The sequence below is a fragment of the Lemur catta genome, chromosome 7 (assembly GCF_020740605.2).
Source record: "Lemur catta isolate mLemCat1 chromosome 7, mLemCat1.pri, whole genome shotgun sequence".
Classification (NCBI taxonomy): Eukaryota; Metazoa; Chordata; class Mammalia; order Primates; family Lemuridae; genus Lemur; species Lemur catta.
Genome location: NC_059134.1, coordinates 68,024,172 through 68,044,545, shown reverse-complemented (window position 1 = coordinate 68,044,545; position 20,374 = coordinate 68,024,172). Strand labels below are relative to the sequence as shown.

At 43.7% G+C, this 20,374-nt stretch overlaps 1 protein-coding gene across 5 annotated transcripts in view; it reads right to left on the bottom strand.

Moving 5' to 3' along the window:
* The window catches only part of TEAD1 (TEA domain transcription factor 1), a 240,853-nt gene that overhangs the window by 57,543 nt on the left and 162,936 nt on the right, over positions 1–20,374 (bottom strand). For 3 of the 5 annotated variants that reach the window (XM_045557552.1, XM_045557555.1, XM_045557551.1), the window contains 3 exons: positions 6,375–6,439; positions 3,950–4,012; positions 3,798–3,860 (listed from right to left, as the gene is read on the bottom strand). In XM_045557552.1, coding sequence (XP_045413508.1) covers positions 3,798–3,860; positions 3,950–4,012; positions 6,375–6,439 — 191 coding nt within the window. The remainder of the gene's footprint in view (positions 1–3,797; positions 3,861–3,949; positions 4,013–6,374; positions 6,440–20,374) is intronic. The other 2 variants (XM_045557553.1, XM_045557554.1) reach the window with 1 other exon arrangement.

Below are 20,374 nucleotides of genomic sequence, written 5' to 3'. Positions count from 1 at the left end.
GGTGGGGCCCTGGTCCAGTTCCGCACCTCTACCCACTCTCATAGCAGCCTGGGGATTAGTCTTACTGCCTCCAGCTCAGCCTCCCTCTTATTGGCTATGCTCCAAAACACAGCTGGTGAGATCGATCCAAAGCATAAATGTGAAGGACCCCCGCATACTCCCCCAAGGCTCCCAGATGAATCCTTGCTCCTCATCGGGATGACCCAGGGCTTTCCTGCCAGGATCACCCAGTCGCGTTGCCCTTTGCATGTTTCCAACCGTGTTCTTCAAGGTTCCCCTAACACCCTCCATCTTATGGCAATTTCATGCCTCCCTCTATGCTCAGTCCTAAGGGCACCTCCTCCATGAAGCTTTCTTTAATTCTCTCATTCTCAGAATTAATCATTCCTTTCACTACCCTGTTTAATTTCTACTGCGAAGCCCCCTGGCTGCAGATGACCTCTTGGAAAAATAACAGAAAAGTTTAGTGTTCCCCAAGAACACAGACCCTGCTTATTCAACTCCACATGCCCAACATCTACGAAAGAGCCTACAGTACTCTGGGTTCTCGATGAAAAGTTACTGGAGTGAATTAAGGAATCATTTCTGCACTTTTCAAGTTCAAATCTATGTGGAAATCCTAAACTTTCACGAGCACAAATTTTCTTTACTAAAATTAAAATAAAATGAAAGTCTACACACTTTCGAGGTGATCTGGTCCACAAACAAGCACTTTGAGAACCACTGTAGTTAGTAGGAGCATAAAGCTGACCTTTGGAACTTATTCCAAAAGATTTTCAAGAGACTGACTTTTGTAGCTGTGATGACTCATCTGTCAAGGTGACATGAGAATGACCATTCTCTCTGAGTCTGTTTTCTTCACAGGAACATGGAAGAACTTAGAAACTACAGAACTTAGAAATACGAGCTTTAAATGGGACACAGGAGCCGTCCTGCAGAGGCAGGGAGGGACAGAGTGAAAGGTAGTCACCTCCTCTTCCTTCTGCTTAAAGCAGATAGTTTTTCAAACTTTATTCACTGCAATAGCCAAAGAGGACATTATTAAGGATGCAAGAAAGTGGGCTTCAACTGTTTTGGGGGATGACCTCAACTTTCTGCTGCGAGCTTATCTCATAAGCTAGTGTGGGAGGCCAGGAGGACCATGGCTATCAGCCCGAACCTACGATGACTTTGGTGAAGTTGTCTGTCCCTGCCTCCTCACAAACGTGCTAGTGGACTCCAGAGCTGCACAGGAAAGTGTGGATGGAGCATAAGACACACCTGTCTTACAAGACCAATAGACCTGAGCCCGTACCCCGGGGTAAGGGCTGGCTAGGAAGGTTAAGGAGAGCATCACTGGGGACAAAGCAGCTCTGTGGCCAGGACCATGTCACCCTGAGTTCCTGATGACCACCACAGTGTCGATCCCACAGTGTTGGTCCACATTTTGACCAATGGCTCAAAGTTAAAATGTGAAGCTAAGTGAAGGGCTGGTAGCAAGGGCTGAATGGCCAGCTCCTAGATAATGTGAGGGGTGACAGCCTTCTGCTTGAAAACCTTTTCCCACCTCTACTTGATGAAACCTTATCTGAAAGAGCAGGAATTTAGGATTCAGAAAGAGCTGAATTCAAATCTTGGCTTCACCACATACTAGGTAGGCTCGATGACATTTGCTAAGTCAATTACACTCTTTGAGCTCCAGTTTCCTCAATATTACTCCTCAGCATCAGAAGAATGGAACTCACTTTGTAGTGAGCCTAATGAGAGAACATGCCAGAGGCTCTGCATTACAGTAACTACCGTCCTCATGCCCCAACTCCAAAGTACATTCTCCATGCGGCTCATCCCTGGAATTCCCTCTCCATTTCCCTTTGGCTCTTCCTGCTAACACTTCCCCCAAGTGTCCTCTATTTCAGCTCCCATTTAAATGGCCAGCTCCCAGAATAGGGGGTTGGCTGTTAACTGCCCACCACGAGGAACGCCATGCCTGGCACACTCAGTTAGTATTAGCTTATGCAAAAACACAGGATTCCATTTTTCCAACAATAATGTGGTAGGGAAGAAGGCAGGGGTTATAAGATGAAGGTGGTTCTTGGAGCTTAAATGCTGAGCCGGTTGTTATCCTACTGCCCGTTTCCATCTCCTCCTAGTGCCTGCCCCAGGGAGAGTGCCCCGGGGCTGAAAGTGGAGAGGAAAGTCTTCTTTTTTTTTTTTTTTTTTAAATTTTTTAAGAACACAAACATAGCTGTGCATTTGTACGTAGGTATATGTGTAAAGCTATGGCAAAATTGTTTCCTATGGAAGAACATTCTTAAAAATCACCAAGTTAGAAAAAGAGCGCTTCCTATATCCCATAGGGATCCCTCCTGAACAGGAGAGCTTTATTCATCCCTCAGGGCTTTCGTTCCAGGGCTCCCGTGAGCCAACAGGCACCACACAGACAGTGCAGAAACAGAGCAATTCATAACATTGCCGACGGAAACACAAAATTGATATCTGTAAACTTCTTTGTACATCATTAATTCGTTAGCTCAGAGAAACTAGAAACAGAGTCAGAACTTGAGCAAACACTGGGGTAGGTACATCCATATAGAGAGTATTGCACTTTCGGTTAAAAAGCAAGATCTATGAGGTTATCTTAGTCTTCCAACTGCTCAGCCAGTGCAGCTAAAAGCCAGCCACCATCAGCCACACGTGCGAGCGAGCCAGCATGCTGCCCACTACAGAGGGCACACCAAATGCTCCTTGCTAGTCACTAGTCCTATTCCACAGCCAGCCTTGCGTGCACACAAAAAAGTTGAAGGACTCTGGGTAGGGTCCCAGTATTCACCACTCAGTGTCGTGAAATTACACTGTTCTTTTTAGAACAAAAACACAAATTTAATTAATGGATAGAAAAATATCAGGACAGAACAAAAAAAGGTAGATGGGAAAGGCAACAATTTGGACTAAAAATTAATTTTTATTATAAACTAAGCTTCCTCCATGCAAACTATAATCTCTTTGCATTTTTAAAATAGGAGAAAAGTAAGTCATGTATGTTTTCTGGCAAACTTTAGAAAGGGAGAAAGCAGGGAGAATTGGTATTTAAGAAATTATCAATGCCTCCATTTTTGCTATGAAATATATTTTAAGAGATGAAAAATGAGGCACATGTAAAAAATATTTTTAAGTAAACTCAAGTATAAATGAAATTACAAACATGGGTATGATCAAGAGTTTTCCCACCTCTAAGATACATCTTTTTATTTTTAAGGCCACTCCTCAAATTTCTCTTTTAATTACGAGAGCCATTCACTTAAAAAACAATATTAAAGAACGTGGAAGAAATCTAGCCGAAAATATTCTCTGTGGTGGGAGAGAAATACGTGAAAAAGATGTATTTTGATAATTTCTCAATATTTTTAAAAAGTAATTTCATGACCATTCTGGAAATAATTTTTTTTTTAATAATTTCTACACCAATTTTGTGTCTCTGGACTTTTTTCTTAAGTTCTCCTAGCCCAGGGCTGTTTAGTGGACATTTGAAGGTTAAAAACAAAATCATGTTTCTGTGCTGAAAAGTTATCAAAGACCAGCTCTCTGCTGCATTTGCATTGTTATTAGGCGCACACACACACACACACACACGCACACATTGAGTTTAATGTGAGGCTAGTAGAGAAACAGAGAGATTAGACACAAAGAAATGTAAACAGCTCTCACATGCAAGGAAACTAGGTTACGAGAATCCCAGCACCAGGCATTCACCAGTCACCATGGAAAACAGGAAGTGAGATGCATAGCAACCACAAGCCAAAAAGCAGAAAAGCGCATACCTTTAGCTTGGAATGAAAATCACGAGATTTCCTTCTGGCAAGAACCTGAATGTGACTAGACACCTGCAGGGTAGGGGAAGGGAGGAAAACAAAGGAAAAGCCTGTAACCATGGAGATGAAAAGCCCCCTACAACTGGGCAAGCCAGACGTACCTTAATGGCGGCTTGAATTTCTCGAACTTTCTTTCTTGCTAAGACCTGTATATGACTAGACACCTACATTGTTCGGGTTTATAAGGGGAAACAAAACAAAACAAAACAAAACAAAAAAAGGAAATCAAATATAAAATCGCTACTCCTTGGGAGGGTTTGGGGTGGGGTGGGGTGGGGGGTGGTTATTTGCATCTCAACAAAGCTCTGCAGTTAGGAATACACAGTCCCAGCCAGACACAAGCCCCCAGCGCTGCTCTAAGCTTTTCATACTGGGTCATCACTGCAGTGACCTGATTCAGGCTGAAAGTTTAGGCTCATCTTAGTTTCCCCACTCGGGAGAAAAGGGCACTGGGAAAAACTCATTCGGGGAGGGATGAGAGGGGGAGAGTAGGGTTGTTTTCTTTCTAAAATTAAAAAGGTGGGGGTAGAGGTAAATGAAAATATTTATAGCTTCTCAGTATCAGGAGGGAAAATCCTTCTCAATTTAGAAGAGACTCTCCATAAATTAGCACATGCTGCAGAATCAAAAAGCCGAAGCTGTCGGTTGTATTCTGATCTCATTAAGAGCTCTGGATTCTGTAGCAAATGTTAAAATAATACTGACATGTAAATTAGATCTCAAAGAGAAATGGAAAGACCCAGTTAGCAGAGCTTTTTTTTTTTTTTTGCCCTTATAAATATCTTTAATCCTTCCACTCTTTTGGGTATTGACTGGGTGCCAAGTGGATTTGCATATTATTACAAAGCGAAATGTGTGAATACAGCCAGCCAGCCATCCTGTTAAAAATCTGGGTTGAAAACCACACGGATTTGCTGAACAACAAATTCACATTGGAGAGGTATCACCAACTGCTGCCTAAAAACATCCCTAGGATGCCGGGGTGTGGATCCATAGCCAAGCCCGGCTTCTGAAACACAATGATTCCACTGGGTAAACAAATTTGCATCTCTTTCAGTGGGACTTGGTTAAATTTAGAAGAGTCCCCCAGTGAAGGGGTCACCGGGCAAGTGACCAGAGCTCACAGACCAGCAGACACCCCAGGTCCAGCACTCTCAGTATGGGAGGGATTAGATCCGTCCGTTCCAGAAATTTAGAACCTTCCATTTAAAAGTTCAGTGACTCAGACTGCGTGGCCAGTTACCTCATTTCAAATTCTCTAGCGACTCTAAAAACAGGGATTTATGATAATAAAAGATCCTTTTATCTTTAACTTTGTCTCTCAGTTCCAACTATTCTTTTTCCAATTTGCTTTTGTACTTTTTTTCTTTTTTTTAAAGTACGGAGAAGCAGAAACTCCCCCATCCTCTTCACCCCTCCATCTGGCTCCTGCTGTTGCTTGTTTTCACCCGAATTTTGTTCTTATGTGATTCTCTGACTTGATGAGGGCCACTGTCAGGGGGGGAGCATCCCCCAAGCAGACAATGCCCTGCCTCTGCGCGCTGGCAGGAGGCCGCTTCCCTTTGTGCTGACTCAGCAGCGAGGCTCCCAGGCTGCGGCACATGTAGCATTCCCGGGGAAAAGCCTCTCCCCATTATAAACACTCATGAAAACAATTCCTCACTGGGAACAGAACTGAAATCTGCTGCTCAGTCTTAATGAGACCACAGTTTGGCTTGCCTTTTGGTTTGACTGCAGTTTTTAAGGACCGTGCCATATCGTTCAGCACAAATCAACATTAAAAAAATATTTTTTTTTCTATTAACAACTCACCCATGAGGGTTTTTTCTTTTTCTTTTCTTTTTTAGTTAAATACTAACTAATTTCTCATCCAATCCAGTGCTGAACTGGGTCATGTCAGAGATTTGGGCTGCTTTACATCTGAAAGAATGAGGGAAGGCAGAGCCCTGACAAAGGGCAGAGGATTTCGGATAAGGCTCTGCACGGAGGTACTGAAGTTGTAACTTCATTTCAGTCACAGCAGCTACTGACAAAAAGCCATCGCTTAAGAAGCAACAGTTCCCTGGACGCACATCATTTAACATCATATTCAGGCCAATATCCAAGGCTGCTAGCATCACTTTTTCATTGAAACGATGACTAATATGTAATCGTTCCATTACGATGCACAAAATCTCAAAATTTCATAACTTACAAGTGCATTCGCACCTGCAATTTTTGCAGATGCACATTTTGGGAAAGAAATGTCAGTTGTGAAATACTGCACAGGAGCAGCTCATACACTGTCCTTAGCAGTGAAACTTTCCCATATGAGTATGACAAGAACTTGGAAGACCACATAATAAAGGGTCACTGAAATGATGAACAGTGAAAACTGAGCCAATTTAAAACACCTACAACACTGACATCCTTACAGGGAACTCAAATTAGGGGCTCCTAGGAGCCAAAGCACAGCCAGCCACTGCAGCCAAAATGCCTCCTTGGGCCATTCGGTGACATGCACTATTTCCAGGTGGTATATTTTACCTGTTTTCTGGTCCGCGTCTTCCCTGTCCTGAGTTTGATGTATCTGGCTATCAATTCATTCCTACCTGAAAGAAAGAAGAATTTACAATAAGGTGGATAACGTAAAGAAAAAAAGGGGGCGGAGGGTTCTCTGAAAGCTAGAAATAGAATTCAGAATCAAAAAATTTTAAATTGCAGCTATGAGTTTATTAATGCTAGAAAAACAAAACAGCACAATTGTTTACAAATATGTTTACTAGGAAAAATTAAGATGAAGGGCATTTAATTTGGAATTTAGACCAGCAATTGAGAATAGAAATGTATCTTTTTAAAATGTGCCTTGTCATTTGCATGCAGGTACCTAAATGGGTGGTCACTCATATGAGCAACAAATATTAATATAATACAAAGAAGGATTAGTCTGGGAGAAAACAAACTGAGTTCTGTTCTAGTCTTTTGTTTTTCATATTCATTTTCCTTCTCATTCAGTTTCTACTCATATGTGGTTAACTATAGTTAGAATCATTATAGCCACAAGAGAATGAACTGCTACAGCCAAGGAAGCCCTACAGCGGTAAGAAGCACACACCCCTCCTCCGACGGTACTATGCACCAGTGACTGACTATGCACAAATCACATCAGTGAAAGAAATGACTCAACCAACCTTCCATACCTACACCATCGGGAAACTGAGAAGTCTCAGACAACCTGACTTCGAAGAATTATAATATAATAAGAAAATATTAGCCAGGTGTGGTGGCACACACCTATAATCCTGGCACTTGGGGAGGCCCAGGCAGGAGGATTGCTTGAGGCCAGGAGTTCACAGGAGGGCTGAGACCCTGTCTCTACAAAAACCAGAAAAATTAGCTGGGCATGGTGGCATGTCCTACAGTCCCAGCTACTTGGGAGGCTGAAGCAGGAAGATCACTCGAGCACAAGAGCTTGAGGTTGCAGTGAACCATGATGAGGCCACTGCATTCTAGCCCAGGCAAAAGAGACCCTGTCTCAATTAAAAAAAAAGAGAGAGAGAGAAAAAAAGAAAATATGTCCCCAGAACCTAAGTGGTACCTAAGATACCACATAAAATAAAAACCCACTCATACAAGACATGAATCCTTCTGAGCAGGTCATATTGATGACTTCAACTTGCTCTGACACCAAGAATTGAAAATATTTTTACATACTCTAACAGTAAATGGAAACCCTTCATTTCATACTACTACTTCTGGCTGGCTTTCTGTCAGCTCCATCCTAAGCAGAACTTCTTCTGGTCGAGAACGAGTCTCAAGTCTGCTGCTGTGGCATTCACTTGTGTGCTTCACCAGCCTGAGACTGTTGGGCCAGATCCTACTTCTCCTTCAAGGCCCTACTTTAACGTCGCACCCTCAGGGCCCTCTTCTCTCACCACTCAGCTAGGTTTGGTTGCTTTGTTCCACACTCCCACAACAGCACAATCTGTACTTCTCCTTCCTAGTATTGTGGCTGAACCGTAATCATATTCACAACCATAGTTGTAAAATCTGTGTTCATGGTCTTACTTCTTCCCAGACATACTATGTACTTGTAGAAGTCAAGAACTCTGTGTTGTTCCCCAATGTCTCCCAAGCACTCAGCACCCTGCTGAGAATGAATGAGGCACAGAGGATGAATAAATGAGGAAATAACCCAGCCACCAGTGAAAGTCAGTGACCGCATCTCCCAGACCTCCCCTGGCAGAGTAAAGAACTGGCTACACTGACAAGGACCAATGCCAAACCGTCCTTATGGAAGTCTTGACTGAGAACTCTAAAGATGTTCTCATTGCTGCTTAAAATATTCCCTATAGTCATAGCTCTATCACCTGCCAGTGCCGGGACAGTGCAGGACACAGTCACCAACAGAAAGCAAAGGAATCACAAAATCCTGGGGCTACGAAGTACCTCTGGGTCATCCATTCCCATTCCTGAAAGTCTAACTCCTCATCAGCCTACGCCAGCATTTCTAGAATTGAGAAAGCAGCCCATTTTATCTTAAAACATATTGAAGAATAAAAAGCCCCTCCTTGGCCAGGCATGGTAGCTCACACCTGTAATCCTAGCACTTTGGGAGGCTGAGGCAGGTAGATCTCTTGAGGTCAGGAGTTCGACCAGCCTGAGCAACACAGTGAGACCCTGTCTCTACAAAAAACAAACAAAAAAAAAATTAGCTGGGCATGGTGGTCCGTGCCTGTAGTCCCAGCTATTCGGGATGCTGTAGCAGGAGGATCGTTTGAGCCCAGGAGTCTGAGGTTGCTGTAAGTTACGATGATGCCATTGAACTTCAGCCTGGGGAACAGAGTGAGACCCTGTCTCCAAAACAATAAAGATCCTCCTTATTTGAGGTTTCCTGTAATTTTCATCTCCAGATCCTTCTTGTTCCTCTTAAGTCAACAAGAGCAAGGCTACAGACATATCCACATATAAATCCCTACTCCTGTTCCCAGTCTTTAGGGCATAGTTGGGATTTTCAGACCCAAATACAGAACCTTACATTTATCTCTGCTTGATTTCATCCTGTTAGATTCAGCCTATCACTCCAGCCTGTCAGGGACTTCTCAGATCTCGATTCTGTGACCGAACTCTCTTACCACAGGAAAAGGACCTCTAAATTCAGTTTTGAGGATTGCTTCTCTAAGCATTCTCTTTCAAACTTTTGAGAACTACCAATATCCCCTGTAGTGTCATCGGGTCTACTTCTCCATCTCTCAGATGGTTGTACAGATTTTGCAATTTGTCTCAAAGGCTCGCTGACAGCAGAGCCCAGCTAGGAGTACCTAATTACCAGAAGCCAGACCGAAATGACAATGTCTGCAGACAAGCTAAGCATCCTCCAGCTCGGGGCCTCACGGTGCACCCTGTTCAGGGCTGTCTGAGGCCCAGATGAAATAGGTCTAGGGCTCCGTATTACACACAATTTCCTCTGAACCTTGTCCAGATGGCAAAAACGTCTCCTGCCCTCAAACTTGCTTACTTTCTGTGACAGAATACCTTGGTAAATGTGACACATAACCTATGGAACTAATTTTCAATTTCTTTTGGCATTTGGTTGAATGGATAAGATCAACATAAGAGACAGGCGTATTTGACTCAATACCCTGCAGTCTCTGCAACAGGGCATCCCTTGGAGTTAAACACCCGTCAACTTATACTTTAAGTATAGTGTAACGACATTTCAGTCAACAATGAACCACATATATGACAGTCATCCTGTAAGATTATAATGGGGTATTTTTACTGTATCTTTTCTATGTTTGGATACACAAACACTTACGATAGTATTATAATCGCCCACAGTTTTCAGTACAGTAACATGTTATACAGGTTTGTAGGCTAAGGGCAGTAAGTCATATCATATACCCTAGGTGTGTAGTGGGCTATTCCATCTAGGTTTGTGTAACATTCTATGATGTTCACACAATGACAAAATCGCCTAACAATGCATTTCTCAGAATGTATCTCCATCATTCAGCAACACATGACTGTATTTCTAAAAATGACTACTTCACCAGGCCCTTACTGAGTACTGTGGGCTGAGCACTGCGCTGTAGTCATCATTTCATTGACAGCTTATCTCAACTCTCATGGCCCTGTTCTTCAAATGTGCAGGATCACCTTTCAAAAGTCTGTGTTCTTCCCCTCATCCATTTTTCAAGTGACAAATAATAATTATTTAATTCTTTAGACTATTAGAATTGCCTACTTTAACTTACAAAATCTTCCCTTAAACAACTCTTTGAAACTAAATACATTCTCTTAAATGCTCTAATACTGCTTATAAACCTGGTAAGATTTCAATCCTCCCCAAAATTAAAAGTGTACATCAATTATTACTTCATTATTCATTTTAATTTGGAAATACAGGCTAATGTTACCTAAGTCAAATTATTTTAAATAATTACTTGAAATATCAAATATACATCTATCTTTTAAATCAAAAATATTAATGTGATGGCTTTGATCCTATTACAATGTTCTGTTTAATTCTAAGTCTTCCCAGAATTAAAATAACTACACATTAGGAAAAGAAGTATGCCATTTCAAACAATTTTGGAATTATCTTTTTGGCTGCTTGGGGTTGTGTATATACTGTAGATATCCTGACTGGTGTCTTGTCAGGAAGCCTGATAGGACATCCTGAGCCCTGTTTCTACAGCCCTGCCTTCCAAATGGGGTGGGCTCTACAGTCCACAGTCCTGGATTTGAATCACATTACTATGGCACAGAATTTCCTAATGAAGGACCAGGAGACAGGTAGCACTAACCATCACTGATATAACTGGACATTGGTCCCCAGTTTTACAGCCACAATCCAAATGTTGGGTATTAGGAATGTTAACCTTTGTTGATCTAATTCTTCTCACATACACACACTCACAGTGGTGCTTGATCCAGTAAACCTTACGTGACAAAAATGACTTTTCAACAAGGTTAACGTTAAAGTTAACTGCTACTTTCCTGAACTAATCCTGCAGTCATTTGGGGAGCATCTTCCCTTGAGCCTTATATATCACACCACCTGTCCGGTGTATCAGAGATAAAAAGCCTCTCTGGAGCACAAAAATTCCTTTAGAAATGTACAACGTATCACTTCTGTATATCTTGCTTTTCCCACAGGCCGTAGGCGGCAGCAAAGGGAAACACAGCCTGACCTGCCACTTTTAACTGTGATCCTCACCAGGCGCTGTAATCTCATTTTTATTTTATTTTTCCTTTCTCCTGAATAACATAACACAGTTGAAAGTGAGCCCATCATCGGCTTCTCCCGCATCCTGCATTGCCATGAAATTTCCTGGTAAAGGGGCAATGTAGAGAGAGATTCCAGCAGAAAGGCACAGAGTTTGCAGTTTGCACTGTGCCTGCCTTACCCAGACAGAAGACTGGTTAACGTTGTTGTGGGCTGTGTGTATAATGGGATGTGGCCTCAAGGTCATGTTTGAGGCACAGCAAATGCAGGGTCTGTGGCTAGAAATTGTAGCCCAGAGACACTCCACTTTAACAGTGTAAGAGCCACTTCGTAATTGAATGGAGCCAGGGAGCCACAAAGAAAGAAGCAACAAATGGATTGCTCCTCTTCCCAGGCTGTAGCCGGTCCTGCGACAAACTCAGACCCAAGCAGGCAGAACTGTCTGGGGCTTGGGGAGGGGGCTTCAGTGAGCTGACTCTGAGGAAACCTCTGCTGGCCTTCCCTTCACCAGGAGGGATACCTGAGGATTCCCCACCCCCTTTTTCCATATTAAAAGAATGGGAATCAGAAAGCAACTGAAGCTTCTCCTGATTGCTAGACCAATGCTGTATCAAACAGACACTGGTGTGACGACTGCAGTGTTAGGGTCTTTCACATCCTCCCCCAACCCCTAACTCTGCCCAACAGTACTAACTAGCATGTTCCCTGTTAACATGTTGGACTTTGCACCCATGTGCACCACTGCTCTCACGGCCTGTAATGTCCTCGCCCATTTCTGCATGTGTGGATCGTGCCCATCTTCCACATGCCTTGTTCTTCATAAGCCTTCCCGCTGGAAGAGGCCTTCCCTTCCCTAAACATCCACAGCCCTTCACCTGGGCTTTCTTGCTGGTACACTTTGGCATCTGTCATGGTTGCAGCCAAATTGTCCTTGATAACGAGAACCAACGACATGCATCTCTTCTCTGCCTCCCCTTCCAGAGCAGCTCAACGTTTGTGGACCGAGTCACTGTTCAGAGCAGAAATGAGGCTCTTGTATCCCCATAATCCAGTTTGACACTAGATCACAAAGTAAAAAAAAAAAGGAAAGCATGACCTGGTGTGAAGAAGCAAAGAAAGATGCCTTCGCGAGGTGGCACCGCCACGGGGCCGGCTCTGTGCTCCCACACCAGCAGCAGCGCAGAGCACAGGGAGGGCAGTTTACAAAGGGACGTTCTCAGGCCAGACTCTGCAACGTGGCGCTGAAATGCTTTGTAGCCATTGGACCCATTTTTATCAGCTGGGGTTCATCTAAAGGAAAAAACACCTTAGGATATGAAAGCCAACAACCAAAAATTATAAATGAAGCAGACACTGTGGGAACCAAGTGTTGCTAGCTAGGCAGGGGTCTGCAGAGGGAGATGTTTAATCCCTCCATCTGCCCTCCTGAGGGTCTGGGGGGGTGTAACTGTGGACACCACCAGAGGAGGCAGTAGAGAGTATTATTAACTCATCTGTGAGGAGCTAATATTCATTAACCCTTTCTTCCACATGGATGCCACAGCAACTTGTCCCAGAAATACCGGGGAAGCAAGGAGGTCTACCGAAGCTGGCCAGACACCCACTGGTCAGACTGGTCAGATATGGGCTGTGCACTGACGGGACACAGCAACGTGCCAGAATTACGGGGGTAAAAAGATACATCTCTGCCTTCGAGGAGCTTGCATCTCTTTGGAAGAACCCTCACCCACGAGAATGGGGCCAGACTGCCCTAAAGAGTGCTCTCACGGGACCCCAAACCTCCCGTTCGCGGCATGCAGCGCAGCAACTGTGTTCCATTGTAGGAATGACTGTACGATGGACACCTGCCCCGCCCACTGCCACCAGACAGGAAGCGCCACAGGAGCACAGAGACAGGCTGGGTTCGCTCACCACTGTGCCCCAGTGCTGGGAATCCAGCAGGTCCTCAGTAAGTACACACTGATGGCGCAAATCAGGGCTCCCTGACCTATGGCGAGTTGTGTAATTACTTTATTAAATATTACTATGTAATAATGACAATAGAAAGAAAGTGCACAATCAATGTAATGCACTTGAATCATCCCAAAACCATCCTCCCTCCTCCCCAGTCTGTGGAAAAATCGTCTTCCATGAAAATGGTCCCTGGTGCCAAAAAGGCTGGGGACCGCTGGTGTCAATGACTGAACGAGAAGGGCAGGGGTCATAGGGCTAAGCTTAGGCAGAAGGGAAGGTTCATGAAAAAGAACACTTGGGCCAGCCCCAGACTGTTGCCAATGAGGAAGTTTAGACACCAGTGGCTTGGTTAATCCTCAATATAAATCACTGACCAAAAATCAGCACCAATGTGGAAAATCACCAGAAAGGGCCAGGCAGCCCGTTCTGGGTTGTCAGGGGCTGGTACTGCATGTTCCCAATCTAAAGGTTCACAAGGGCTGATGGCGTTCAGGAGACGAACAGTGGCAACTCTCACAGACAACCTGTGTCTGCATTCACCGAGGAGCTTATGAAAAAACAGCTTTAGAAGAAAGAACACACAGAGGAAGGCTGTGTTAACCCCTGGTTAGGCAGAATTTATACCTCGCATCCCTGCAAAACGTCTGGCAATAACTCAAGTCCCACCTTCCTGGGAGTTTCTATCAGTCAACGGCAGTTGATAACATTATCAAGAGACGGCCCCATAAAACACTGTGTTCTTCATCTTAGAGGAACAACTTACAAACTACACATTTGCATTGGATTACAGGGGTCAAATAGAGACCAGCAAGTAAAAATGTCTAAGTTTATGTAGGGAATACAACAGCTATGTTGGATAGAAGTTCTTTTTGCTTAATTATTTCTAAAAGAAAAAGAAATATGAATGAAGTAAATTCTTCTACAGGCTCATTCCCTATAAGGCAGTAAAGATATGCCATACAATCACCTTTTTAATCCTCTAATGAATAGTTTGACTAGCCTTAATACATAACTATGCCTCTAGCTGTTATTGTTTCTAATCCATCCTATATACAGCTACCTAAAACACAGTTCTGGTTAACTACTCTACTGCTCCAAGACCTTTCATGGCTCCCTATTGCCCACAGTCTAAAGGAACAAACTGGTGTTCAATGTTGTCCCACCATCTGGCCTCTATTTTTCATGACACCCCCCTGACTACCACCTTGATCCATTTTACCACCACCAAAACACAAACCTGGCTAAAGTTCCCTAAACTCATCCTGCCATGCTAAGGTTTTCTTTACAGCTGCAATACCCCTTAAAACCATCAAGCAAAATCTGTCAAGGGCCAGCTCAGATGTTGTCTCCTCCATGAAACCTCACCTGAAATGTCCCTAAAACATGTACTGCACAAGAAATGTGTGGAGAAGGGTGAGCCAGGGAGCCAGCTGCCTGGAGCTAACCTCACAGACCAGTGACTAGGAAAGATCACAGTATTACAACGCCAAGTGAAACAAAGATACCATGAGCTAAAATCAAATAGCTTAGTATATGAGGGGAATGAAGGCTTGACTCTGATTAGGAAAGTAGCATGAGAGTCACCATTCTTTGTTGGTCCCCCTTCTTCATGCATCGGGACGCTGCCCACAGTCTGACTCTGTTCAGAGTTCCTTGTGTCACAATCGGACTGTAAGTTTCTTAAAGATACAGTCCATGTCTTCTGCATCTTGGTATCCCATGTGCTCAAGGTGTGTATGGGATTGAACTTGAATTTGCTGCTCCCAACTGTGACTTAAATAGGACCCTACCCACAGGCTCTCAAAGGGACTGTTCAGTCCCGATAGTTCTGCCACTCCTCTTGTGGGCATACACTTTTTCCTTTACATCCATATCTGATTATGTTGCCTTCCTACATCAATAGGTGCCCACCCACTGTAAGAAAACACAAACTCCTTAGCCTGGTACCTAAGGCTAACAGGCCACTCCTGTATTCTAGTGCATGGATCTTCAGAGTTCCCCAAACCATTGTCATGCTTTTCCACATCTCCATCATTTTGTGCAACCATCTGTCCTTAAATATTTTATCTCTTCTCCTTTGCCTGCAAACTCCTATTCATCCCTGTAAGCCCCAGCTGGAATATTTCCCCCCGGATGTCTTCTGGGAGCTATCATTTCTTCCTTCATACCCTCAAGTACCGAGTGTGGATCCCTGCTGCTGCTGCATGTCTGCTGTACTGCCTTTACTTACATATGAGACTATTCACCCACCTCCGAGAATAGTAGCTGCTCCATGGAAAGCATCCCTCTGGTTCTCTCTGACCCTAGATCTGGCACCTTAGTTAAGGAGGTGCTTCCATAATTGTTTTTAATAAACGAATGAATGAGCTCACCTCTTCTGTTTAAAGAAAATCAGAAGAAACACTCTAGAAAAAGATTATGAAAACTGAAGAACACTGCCAATATCACCTGAAATCTATAAGCCCTTTTATAGTTCCAATTATTTTAGTGAGAGGCGCCACAGTTTTCCAGTCCTTCATTCTGGTTTCTTATCTTGGCCCAAGTGTGACCCATGCAGGCTTGTTCCTCCCTCATGCCCTACCCCCAGCCTGTCACCTCCAGAGCCACAGTCATAAGGATCTCATCCCCCAAAAAAGCTAATCTCCGTGTTAACCCAGGAAAGTCTTGTTAATGAAAAACTGGGTTAAGAACACTCTGTTTATTTATTAATTATTTGGCCTCAGAGAAGTGTGAAATCCACACATTTGAAGTGCTAAAAACTGCTGGTCCTGAATGAATAATCTTTAAAGGTGGCAGTGCCGTAGACTTTTGGTTTTCGGACTCAGACGTATGATTGCCGCCCTGGATCTTTTGTGGATACTGTATTTATCAGTTGTGTCCATGTAGGCAGCTTGCTTAACTTCTCTAGACCTCTACTTCCTCACTCATAAAATGGGAATAACAGCCTCTCTTCTGGAGGGTTGTTGTGTGCATCCAAGACAACAAATGTGAAGGCTCTGCCCCTTGAGGTGCTCTAAAATGGTCTTTTAACTATCATGTGATGTCACTGCACTGGGTTTTATACGTCTTCATTGCTTGAACTGACATACGAGGTCTTAAAGGAGGTTAAAAAGGCTTTCTGTCCAGGATACCATATAACTTGGCTTCTAGTATAAACCTATGGTACTTCTACTTCCAGTGTTATTGAAATTGAACATCCTTTCCAGTCTTTGCATCATCCTCAATTTTCAAAATGATACGGCTATAAGAACTGTTTCCAAGTAAAAGGAGCACTTTATTGTGCTACCTTAACATTAAGGGGGCACCATGCAAGCTACTTGCTTGTTACGATGACCTTTTAATTTAAAATAGATTCTTCATTGAATAAAATGACAAGAATTAGGTTTTTGCCAGAGGCTACCTGTGGCCAAAATTCTTATAATTTATGACAGATTATGAAATTCTCTCCATGAATGGGCTAGAGACATTGCATTGAACAGCATGTCCCTCACTGGATTTGCAGAATTTAGTTCTTAGTGTAAAAACACAACTATCACCAGAAGAATTAAGGGTCAACTTTGGTAGCTACTATAACAATGGCTACACAAAGGTAGAGTTATGCAAGCATTAAATCAAAATGACACGCACATGGGACTACCTGCTGCTGAGAAAACATGCTTAAGAAAAACCTAAATGTCTAGGCACTTAGTAATCTTCTAACAATAACATGGAAAACGTGATGATAAAGAATCACATTTTAAAATGCACTTAAAATGAAGAAATTGAAATCTGGGGGGTAGAGATAGTATGAGGCTATAGAAAGCTGGACAATAACATGCGAATACCTACATGTGTCAGTACTATGCAAAGCACTGTGCTGATATACTCACATATTTAACCTTCACACCCACCTAATTCCTATTTCATAAAAGCTGAAACTGAGGTTCAAAGAAGTTTAAGCACTTGCCCAAGTCCCCAAACTAATAAGTGGTGGAGCTGGGATTTTAATCCAGCTTTGTCTTCCAAGCTCATTATTCCTTAACATTAGAGCCACTGCTAAGTGTTTAACAAGAACAAAATCTTAGATGGGGGCAGAATCTAAACATGAAATGGACTGAGTTATATGCACAACCTTAAAAGTTCTCTATGCCTCACCTGTAACAAAGCCTCAACTCCTCTTTAATACATTCAAGGCCTAAATAATCTGGGCCCAAAGGCACTCTCCTGCCCCAGTCAATAAATTACAGAATATTTTCTTCTTGTTCCTTTTTTTTCTTTTTTTTGAGATGGGTTCTTACTCTGTCACCTAGGCTGCAGTGCAGTTGTGCAATTATAGCTCACTGCAGCCTCAAACTTCTGGGCTCAAGCAATCCTCCTGCCTCAGCCTCCCAAGTAGCTGGGACCATAGGTGTACACTATTACACCTGGCTAGTTCTTTCTAATTTTTGTAAAGACAGGGTCTCATTGCATTGCCCAAGCTGGTCTTGAACTCTTGGCCTCAAGCAATCCTTCTGCCTCAGCCTCCCAAGTTGCTGGGATTACAAGTGTGCACCACTATGTCTTGCTAGAATATTTTCTACATAAGAGGATTGTACTAGGCTCTGGAGGAGAAATGGGGTAAGAAGTCAAACAATGGCAATAAAAGACAGAATTATTAGGAATAGAGGAAGAAATGTCCGGAAGAACAGTTGGAGACAAAGGTCCAGTAATGTTTCCTCCTACAGTTGCCATACTCTGGGTCACCTGACCCACCTGCCCTAGCCACATCCGACTTGTCTTAAAACAAGCAGTAACCAAAGCAACACTGTCCAGGCCAGTCACCATGAAGAAAGCAGGCTTTCCATCTTAGATGATGACCAAGCAAACCAAACCAATCACCTCTTTTGACTGAGCTCTAGATTCAGGAGAGTAACCCATTTATATCCTCCTTTTAAATTTCCAATGACCCAGATAACATGCAAACACAATCCCCCTGTAAAAAAACTTGTATGTTACATAGACAAACAGGTTTTTTCCTTTTCTCCTGCCACTCTCCACACACACTCCTCACTGTCCCTAGAAACCTGTATTCTTCGTGCCATGCTGGGTGCTCTTCCTTTTGTGTGAAATGACCCTCCCCCTGCTATCCCCACCATCCCATCCAGATCCACTGAACAATGACTCCCAAGCTGCCAAGAGCCTGCAGCAGGCTCCCTCCACTCCTGGCAGTGGGCTGGCTCTGTCCCTCCAGCTCACCGTACTCTGTGCACACCGCAATAGCACTAGCTGCACTCTGCCTCTGGGTGTTTCTGCTCATTTTCCTGGACAAATGTGGAGCTTTGGGAAGGCAGGGCCCATGTCCTACTCCCATTGTTTTCCATCCTCCCAACTCTGGCACTGTATGAAGAACGTGCTCCTCAGTGACAGTGCTACTGCTGATTTTAGTCCCCCCCTGAAAGAAAAAAGCATTTGAAGAAGAGACATCATGGCACACAGGAGGTAGTGACAATGTCTCCTCTGAAGAGGCAGGAAGAGCAGGGAAGCAGCAGGAAGGACAGAGAGAGAAAGCTTGGTGTGGGAGAAATAAAACAGGCTGCCTGTCTTCAAGGAGCTCACAGTCTGGTTGAATGCTCACAGAATGAAGAAATACTGATGAATTTTTCCTCTTCTTAAGCTCCAAGAAATGGAAGAGGCACCTGCAAGCACAGCTGAGACAGGATATCAACAAAGGAAGGGACTAGCCTTTTATTCCCTAGTAGAATGAACCTGGAAAACTGAAAAGGCTTTCCTTCTTCAAAATTAGCTCAGTCTTTCCTGCTTTTAATTCTTGTGATCTGCATCAACTTCAGATTCAGCATCCTGCCCAATCCACCACCAATATAGAAGATGACATCTGGCATTTAATTGAGAAAAACATATTTTCTAAGAATCATCTCAACTTTTTCAAAGGCAGAATGGGTAAGAATGAACTGGGTAATAGCAACTGAATGAACTAGCTCAGGGCCATATTCTTGGTAGGCATAGTATTTTCTAAAGACAGAAGGCATGTATACAGTCAATGTGGCTTCATCTGCAAGCTCATTTACCGCAGAGAAGTTTGATTTTTTTTTTTATAGAAAGGCAGAGCCCAAACTATTCATGTGGCTCCAGCCCTGAATGTTGCTTTGTAAAGATATCTCAGAGCGAAATTATCCAGCAAACCCTTGTGTGGATAGAAGGTTCCACAAGTCAACAACCGCTTAAGCAGTTTAAACCAACAAGCAAGATGCCCTCTATTTAAATGCTATGAGTGAATCTATTTTAAGCCTTTAAAAATCCTTTGGGCAGGTGTTTAAGCTGTGTACAGACTGAGCCTGTGGAGGTTCTGGGGGGTGGGGGTAGGCGGGCTCCACTCTCCATGCAGGCAACATTTTGTTCAGACAATCTTCCTGCAGCAGGTCATGTGACAAAGGCCAAATAAACAGCATCTGGGGATTTTCAATTACAGCCCTTCGCCCAGCATGCCTGCACTGTAATCTCTACCAGATGAGGCTCAGGCCTCCCTATTTTCAATAATTCACACACTGTGTACACATAACATGACAATAAGGGCATTCATGGTGCGGCCTGATTCGCAGATCAAAGCTAGCAAAGGGCCAGCTGTAAGCATGCTCGGCTGTTGGATGATTCATGCCTTTCACAGGCTTGGAAAGACGCTCCGCAGGACCTGGCAAGCCGGCCTCTTTCCTGTGTGGTATGCTGAGCAAACCTTGAACATGAACGGGGCACAGGCCCCTGGGACAGCCAGAGAGGCAGCCAACTCCATGTGCATTTGCAAGTATTGGGAAAGATTCAAATGCCAATCTACTCCACAAGCTGCCTCTCCAACAAAGTTGCCTTGGCCTGTGCAAGACCCATGCAAAAGCCCACCGCGCATGGGGACAGGTGGTTCTCGAGATGAAACCTGTTCTAAAAAGGCGGTTCAGTACTCGCACTTAATAAACCCTCAGCCAGGTGCTTGAGTTTACGAATCCACTGGCTGTGCAGTACTCATTTAGCCATCACACACACACACACACACACACACACACACACACACACGGACTCAGACATAGACTCCTACATGCAAGTATACTGTTAATGCATGTCACAGAGATTTGGGTCTGGGTAATGGAAGAAGACATTCTGTTGTTACTACTGAAATCCTTACGCGCTAACTCAATTAACTCTCCTGCTTGACTAACGCGTTTACCACCGTGTGTATGCGTGTGTATGCGTGTGTCTGTGCGCTCACACACGCTCTTTGAAAGCATTCAAAATTCTCAAGCCCACAACATTCCAAACACCTCTCGCCCCGCAGGGAGAGCTGCAAGTGGAGGAAATAAGGACACCACTTTCCTCATATAAAGATTTCATACCCGTCAAT